Genomic DNA, 7,664 nt, shown 5'->3' with positions numbered 1-7,664 from the left:
AATTTTGGCAGACGGAGAAATGATGTGTATGGGAGTCCAAGACTACCGTTATACTCAGACAATAAATACATCACAATTTTGCCTTCCCTTAGCCTCTGGACATCGTCTTTCCCTACACCTCCTAGGCTTGCTTGTGCTTCAGTTCTGTTTGGGCCGATCTAGCTTTCTTTCACTCGTTGGTTTGTGGGCTTCTCGGTCCAATCGTAACGAGCTTCTGACCGGTACCAGGGTGCATTGCGGCAAAATGGCTGCCCCCAGGCGGTACTTCCCTGGGATAGTTCGGGCCTTGTTGGGGGCTTGGCAGGTGGGTTCGCATGCAGGGAGGGAGTGGGTTTCACCACCCGGCAGTCTTCTAGGTAACCATGTGAGGTGCGTGTCCTGTGTCGTGGGCGCCACTTTCTCTGGTCCCCTCCTGGCCTCGGCTTCTAGTCGTTATGGTCAAGACTCCGCCTTGGACCGTATCCTTGGATTCCCTCAGCCTGACAGTTCTTTGGTTCCGTGCGTCCCCGCGGTGTCGGTGCACAGAGGTAAAGGGTCCAGCTATGTTAGTTGCAGGTGTTCTGTTCTATGAGAGGTTTTGACGTGTAGCCCAAACTGGCTTGGAACTCGGATCTTACCGCTGCAGCCTCTTTAAGTGTTGGGATAACAGGTGTTGGCCATGACCAGCTTCTGATGATTTTAGCAGTAGAAATTTTGTATCTTCTTCAGTAAAATTCCGCTGCCTCTGAGAATATCAGTTTAACCTCCCATTTAATAAAAAATAAATCTGAACGCAACTTGAGGCGACTGGTGAAGGCTGTGTTAGCAAGGGTCTATGAAATAGCTCAGCAGACAAAAGGCTCTTGTTGCTTGACAACCTGAGTTCAGCCTTGGGACCCATATGGTGGAAATCGAGAACCAGAAAGTTTTGCTATGACTTCCATAAGCTCCCACTAACACACAAATAAAAACATAGCAACAACAACAACATAAAGAGTTTTAGGAATGTGAAGAAACATATGTTGGTCACAATCAGTAATGCTCACCAAATATCATTAGTTAAGGGAAAGTTGTCTCCCTCTGTCCTCCTATAACAAGCAGTATAGACCCAATAAGTAGATCTTAAACCCTATCTACTGCTTTGATCCTAAATTAACCCAGGCGTCATGGTGCATGCCTGTAGTCCCTACACTGAGGAGGTGGAAGCAGAAGGATCTCCAGTTCAGAAAAATTTCAACTCTGACTGTAGCACCCTATGCTGCTATGTAGGTTTTGCAAACTTTTTCAGTCTCTCCTTATGATACTCTACTGCAATTAACAGTGCCTAGTATCCTACCAGACTGTAGTCCATGCTACTTGGGAAAATGCTATTTTCTTTTGAGGTGACATTGAGACATAGTTTCACTCTAGCCCAGGATAACCTGGAGCTCACAATCCCAGCCTCCTGCATGTCAGGATTTCAAGTTCGAGCCACCACATCCATTTTATAAAGTGCTGTTTCTCTGGTATAATTAGTGTGGTGGTTTTGTTTTTTTTGTTTTTTTTTTTTTTGAGGCTGGGTCTAGTTATGTAGCCCCGGCTGGCTTTGGTCTTTTTTTTTTTAATTTGCTTAATTTTTATTTTAATCTGTTGGTGTTTGCCTGCTTGTATGTCTGTGTGAGGGTGTCAGATCCCCTGGAATGGGAGCTACAGACAGCACCCATGTGGGTGCTGGGAATTGAACTTGCGTCCTCTGGAAGAACAGTCAATGCTCTTATATACTGAACCGTCTCTCCAGTGCGCCCCCCCCCCTTTTAATTTATTTAATTTTTTTTTTTTTTTGGCTTTGGTCTTAAAGGGAATCCACTCTTGTTTAAATTTCCTAAAGGCTTTGATTACAAATGTATCACAAGGCCCAGGCTGTGTTTTACACAGTTGTCATTGTGAAAAAGAAGTTTTGGGGTTTTTTTGTTTGTTTGTTTTTTTCCTTTTTTCGGAGCTGGGGACAGAACCCAGGGCCTTGTGCTTTGATAGGCAAGCGCTCTACCACTGAGCTAAATCCCCAACCCCGAAAAAGAAGGTTTTTTTTTGTTTTTGTTTTTGTTTTTTTTTAAAGATTTATTTATTCTAAGCACACAGTCGCTGTCTTCAGACACACCAGAAGAGGGCATCAGATCCCATTACAGATGGTTGTGAGCCACCATGTGGTTGCTGGGAATTGAACTCAGGACCTCTGGAAGAGCAGTCAGTGCTCTTAACCACTGAGCCATCTCTTCAGCCCGAAAAAGAAGTTTTTTATAGTTAATGTGATTCCACATTACATAAGAAAAAGCCAAGAGACTTGGAGAGGTTAGGTGACCTGATGAAATCAGTAAATTAAATGCCAAACTAGTCCCAAAGATAAGAATGGGTGGCTTCTGCTTGCTGTGCCATCTTTTATCTTAATTACCTCCTTGGTCATCAGAGCTGAGTATCTAATGGCATTTAGATTCCAATATATCACTCCTGTTCCCATCCTACGCAGATGAGCAGAATCTACTCTTGGTCCATACTCCTGACATGCCTGAGAATCCCCGGGTCCTCCGAGTGGTCCTCCTGGGAGCTCCAAATGCAGGGAAGTCAACTCTTTCCAATCAGCTGCTGGGCCGTAAAGTATGCCACATATTTATCATCCCAACCTCTGCCCCTCCCTTTTTACACATTATTTTCTGTATATGGGTGTTTTGCCTGCAAGTATGTGTACTGCTTGTGTGCCTGGTGCCCATAGAAGCCAGAAAAAGGTGTTGGATCCTCTGAAATTGGAGTTATAAACAGTTGTGAGTCACCACTTAGGAGCTGGGAATTGAACCTAGGTCCTCTGGAAGAGCAATTAGTTCTGTTATCCACTGAACTATCTCTTCAGGCCCTCTGTACCCATCTTTATCTCCCCCCCCCCATTTTACGGATGGTCTGGGAGAGATCTGGCATCTCACTGGACCCTCTTTCTTCTTGGAAGGTGTTTCCTGTCTCAAAGAAGGTGCACACCACTCGATGTCAAGCTCTGGGGGTCATCACAGAGAAGGAGACCCAGGTGGTAGGTACCTGTGGAAATTCTGCAGACCAGACTGGGAAACTAAGCAGTTAGCCTTAGAAACAAGGGTGGGGGGGGGGCTGGGGATTTAGCTCAGTGGTAGAGCGCTTACCTAGGAAGCGCGAGGCCCTGGGTTCGGTCCCCAGCTCCGAAAAAAAGAACCAAAAAAAAAAAAAAAAAAAGAAACAAGGGTGGGAGGCAGAGGAGGCGCATTTCTGTGAGTTCAAGGCCAGCCTGGTCTACAAAGTGTGTTTCAGGACAGCCAGAGCTACACAGAGAAACCCTGTCTTGAAACAAATAAACAAAAATAAGACCCAGTCTCAAAAGAACATAATAAAAAAGCAATGCACAGATTCAATTATGAGGACTCTCCTTCCTTAGGGCTCCATATAGTTCTTTCTCTACCTTCCCCCTTTTGCTCTCTATTCTGAAATTATTTGTGTGTGCAGGTGCTCATGGGCTGTGGTGCTCATGTGTGGAGGTCAGAGGTTAACTTGTAGGACCCACCTTTTTTCACCCCTGGGTCCTGGCACCAAAGTCAGGTTGTCGGGTTTGGCAGCATGCACCTTTACCCACTGAACCATCCCACCCTTTGTATTTGAGACAGACTCGTGTAGTCCAGGTCAGGTTCCCTTCCATTTATAACCAGAGATGACCTTGAACCTATGATCTTCTTGCCTACTCCATCTTTCAGGTGCTCAGGTACAAGAGATGCCACCATGCCCAGATCTCAATATTTTTATTTATTTTTAAATTTTTACTTTTAGAGACAGGGTCTTACCATGTAGCCCTGTCTGACACTGAACTCAATTTGTAGACCAATCTTCCCTTAAACTTGAAATGATGCTCTTGCCTCTGCCTTCTTAATGCTGGGGTTATAGGAGTGTGATACTAAACTTGATTAAACAAAGCAATTCACCATTGATCTCTGTGGTTTTGTGTGTTTTATTTTGTGTAATGCTGGGGATCTAACCCAGGGCCTCTTGAGTGCTAGCCAAGCATTCTGCCCTTGAGCCATATCTCCAGCATTAATTTTTCATTTATTCATAGTCACCCTCTTCTCTTGGGGTCCCACTAGCATTGAAAGCATACGGAAGGGTAAGAGAAGGAAAGGCAGGATGCTATTTTCAAAGATGGCCGTTCTCTGTGTGGTATGCCTTAAAGGTGCATGCCTTTAATTCCAGCACTTGGAAGGCAGAGGCAGGCAGAGCTCTTATGAGTTCAAGTCCAGGACACATAGAGAATTCCAGGACAGCCAGGACTACAAGTGAGACTTTGGCAAAATCAAAAAGTAAAAAAATAAAAAGCCTCTTGTGCCTCTGCAATTCTTGTTAGAATCCTTGAATACTTACCCAAGATGAACAAAGCCCTGGATTGAATCCTAGGATCTAAAGTGTGTGTGGCCTTTTCCTCCACTAGTCCATTAAAAATCTTTCCTTTGGTGGGGGGTGGTGTGGGTATCTTTCTGATTCTAGATTCTGCTTGACACACCTGGCATCATCAGTCCTGTTAAACAGAAGAGGTACTAGCTGTGGGAGCAGCTCTGTGTGTGTGTGTGTGTGTGTGTGTGTGTGTGTGTGTGTGTGTGTGTGTGTGTGTGTGTGTGTTGGGGAGATGCTTGTTCATAGGAGCTGGAAGTTTTCCCTGTTGTTGCCATTGCTCATAAGAACTGACGAGTCAGAAGCCTTCCTGACTGATACATTTGTTCTTTAGGCACCATCTGGAGCTCTCTTTGCTGGAAGATCCGTGGAAGAGCATGGAATCTGCTGATCTTGGTTAGACTCAGACTAAACATCTGAAGCCCTATTAACAGGGCCTTCCATCCTGGGAGTTTGGGAGCTGAGGTCTGGCCAGGACCCATAGCCAGGAACTTGTTGTGGGTCAGGAGGAAGGTTATAGATATTCTTTTGTCTGTCCTGCCACCTTCTAGTTGTAGTTCTTGTGGATGTGTCAGACAAGTGGACCAGGAGCCGGCTAAGCCCCCAGGTGCTGCAGTGCTTGACCAAGTTCTCCCAGGTCCCTAGCATCCTTGTCTTAAACAAGGTGAGTACTGCCCCTGTGAGAGAGTTTTCCTTCCAGGGTCCCATCGCTCTCACCATGTGTTTTGTTCAACCCCCTTCCCCATGTCTAGGTAGATTGTCTGAAGCAGAAGTCAGTTCTCCTGGAGCTGACTGCAGCCCTCACTGAAGGTGTCGTAAATGGCAAGATGCTTAATGTCAGGCAGGCCTTTCGCTCACGCCCCAGCACCCACTGCCCTGGCCCTGAAACTGAGGACCCAAACACACACGCAGTGAGAAGCCCCCAGAGAACTGGCTGGCCCTACTTCCAGGAGATCTTCATGTTATCAGCACTAAACAACAAGGATGTGAACACACTGAAGGTCAGTTAGCCTTGCTCATAACCCACCACTTCTATCATGTTAGAATAGGCCTCATCCAGACCAGCCTGACCGTCCACCAAGATTCTGCCTTTGAAAAGATAACACAAAAATCTGGCTGTGGTAATTTATGTTTGTAATGCCAGGACTTGAAAGGTCAAGGCAAGGGGTTGGAAAGATCTCAGTTGGTAGAATGCTTGTCTTGTGTGTAAGAGGTTCTGGATTCAATATCTAGCCCCACATAAACTGGACATGGGGTGCATACCTGTAATTGTAGCATTTAGGAGGTAGAGACAGGAAGAGTGGAAGTTCGAAACCAGCCTGGACAAATTAGGATGTGCAAGGCCAGTTTGATCTGCCTGAGATCTTACCTTTAAAACAGTCTGTTGTGGTAGCTCACCCCATAGTGCCAGGGCTTGTCAGGCTAAAGGAGGGTCATGAGTTTACTAGCCTAGCTACTATGTAGCAATTTTAAGGTCATGAGGCCCTGTCATAACCATTTTCTCCTAGAAGCATGCATAAATCAATGAACTGATGGGGGTTAAGAACTTATTCTTCCTTTTACCCACAGCAATACCTTCTGACACAGGCCCAGCCGGGACCCTGGGAGTTCCACAGTGGAGTTCTCACTAGCCAGACACCCGAAGAGATCTGTGCCAATAAAATCAGAGAGAAGCTCCTAGAGTACCTGCCCGAGGAGGTGCCCTACAGTGTACAGCAGGTGCAAACAGAGTAAAAGAACCCAGGCCTCTAGTCCAGGCACACACCTGGAACAGTTGGGTACCAAGAGATACAGAGATGAGCCCGCCTGACTAGTCATAATGTCTCCTTATACAGAAGACAGTGATCTGGGAGGAAGGACCGAGTGGGGAGCTAGTGATCCAACAGAACCTTCTGGTGCCCAAAGAGTCTCATGTGGTAAGTGAGGGATGCCCAGAGAAGGCTAGCACAGTGTTAACCAGGGGCTCTTCCCCATCTGTGAGGCCTGAGAGCAGAACTGTGTGCCTCTCTTTTCACCAGCGGATCCTGATTGGTCAGAAGGGCCTCTTGATCTCCCAGATTGCACAGGAGGTGAGCCAAGACCTCATGGACATCTTCCTTTGTGATGTTCTCCTCCGCCTGTCTGTGAAACTCCTCAAATGACCATCCTCTGTCACTATTCAGAGTGGATCTCTGCTCGAGCTGCTGGCAGAGTCATTGACTAGAATCACCTCTGTCAGAGGGGTCTACAGGACTGGGGGTGGGGTGGGGTGGGCATGGACACTGACTGGCTGCTAGCCAGTCTGGCGTTGCCAAGTCTGCACAGTGCTTGCCCAACCATGTTTCCATTGGAGGAGGAAGCTGCCTTCGCTCAGTTCTCAGGTAGTTCCTCTGCCTAGGGTCTCAGTTATATAAGTCTTAGAACCCCATGGTTTAAGTCACATCCCCATGGTGTGACTAATGTCATCCTACCTCTGCTAGCATTGGAACCAAACTCTTGCTCTGAGTTTTCAATTATTGGTAGGAACTGAATTTTTCTCTTCTCCCCCAAGTTCCTCACCTTGAAGTTGCATAAGAAACTATGATTCCTGTTTTGGTTTTTGAAGATAGGGTTTTTCACTGTAGCACAGACTGTCCTGGAACTCACTATCTGTAGTCCAGGCTGGGCTTGAACTCACAGAGATCCATCTGTCTGCCTCCTGAGTGCTGGGATTAAAGCTGTGTGCCACTGCCTGGCATTTTATTTTATTTTATTTTATTTTTTTGAGATCGGGTTCTCATTCTACAACTCTGGCTGGCTATCCCTACATAGACCAGGCTGACTTTAAACTCACAGAGACCGTCCCACCCATCCTCCCACCCATCCTTGGATGCTAATAAAGTTAAATGACAAGTGTTCTTATTCTTATTTTTTATTTCTTTGGAACAGGAAAGAGAAAAAGGTACCATTCCCCCACCCCCATTCTCTTGTCAGCCTGGGTCTCTCTTTCTTCCGGGAGTCTGCTCCAGGGTCACGAGCTCTTCTTGGCATAGTTTGTGGGAGCAGCAAGAGAACCATTACCATTACTAAACTCAGTAATGGTAACGGTTTCCTCGCCATTCCCAAATGCCACAGCTGTCGGTAGGCTTGGTAGGCCAAGCAGTGAGCCCCATGCACTTCAGCACCTCTGCTTCAAACCAGGCAGGCTCTAGTCTTGGGGTACCCAGACTAGTACATCATCTATACTGTAGTGTCTCATCACAAACTTACAGTATATGATGATATCCCAGCCAAGGCCC

General features: G+C 46.4%; 1 protein-coding gene and 2 non-coding genes across 5 annotated transcripts; 1 reads left to right on the top strand and 2 right to left on the bottom strand.

The window, feature by feature from the left end:
- The first annotated feature begins 231 nt into the window (after positions 1-231).
- Eral1 (Era-like 12S mitochondrial rRNA chaperone 1) lies at positions 232-7,287 on the top strand. 3 transcript variants are annotated; one of them, NM_001013229.2, is made up of 10 exons: positions 232-527; positions 2,483-2,610; positions 2,954-3,031; positions 4,504-4,550; positions 4,742-4,803; positions 4,959-5,071; positions 5,160-5,408; positions 5,995-6,126; positions 6,243-6,323; positions 6,426-7,287. In NM_001013229.2, exons 1-10 carry the CDS (start codon positions 245-247, stop codon positions 6,546-6,548), a joined length of 1,296 nt encoding a protein of 431 aa, NP_001013247.1. In that variant the 5' UTR covers positions 232-244; the 3' UTR covers positions 6,549-7,287. The 3 variants fall into 3 exon arrangements, with proteins under 3 accessions (NP_001013247.1, NP_001386405.1, NP_001386406.1); NM_001399476.1 differs by having other exon boundaries at positions 5,977-6,126; NM_001399477.1 differs by lacking the exon at positions 6,243-6,323 and having other exon boundaries at positions 5,977-6,126.
- A 133-nt stretch (positions 7,288-7,420) lies between these two features.
- Positions 7,421-7,492, bottom strand: Mir451a (microRNA 451a). The gene has a single exon (NR_031955.1). It is a non-coding gene; the product is annotated as a microRNA 451a (primary transcript).
- Positions 7,493-7,581: 89 nt separating this feature from the next.
- Mir144 (microRNA 144) lies at positions 7,582-7,664 on the bottom strand. Its single transcript, NR_031890.1, has one exon. It is a non-coding gene; the product is annotated as a microRNA 144 (primary transcript).

Source organism: Rattus norvegicus, chromosome 10, assembly GCF_036323735.1.
Source record: "Rattus norvegicus strain BN/NHsdMcwi chromosome 10, GRCr8, whole genome shotgun sequence".
Classification (NCBI taxonomy): Eukaryota; Metazoa; Chordata; class Mammalia; order Rodentia; family Muridae; genus Rattus; species Rattus norvegicus.
This window is presented reverse-complemented; position numbering and strand designations above follow the sequence as displayed.

Excerpts from the sequence above, each read along its gene's own strand:
- Eral1 (NM_001399476.1), top strand. The coding sequence starts at position 245 with ATGGCTGCCCCCAGGCGGTACTTCCCTGGGATAGTTCGGGCCTTGTTG. Across the intron at positions 4,804-4,958 it reads CATGGAATCTGCTGATCTTG|TTGTAGTTCTTGTGGATGTG; the intron begins GTTAGACTCAGA and ends GCCACCTTCTAG. Across the intron at positions 5,409-5,976 it reads AGGATGTGAACACACTGAAG|CAATACCTTCTGACACAGGC; the intron begins GTCAGTTAGCCT and ends TTTTACCCACAG.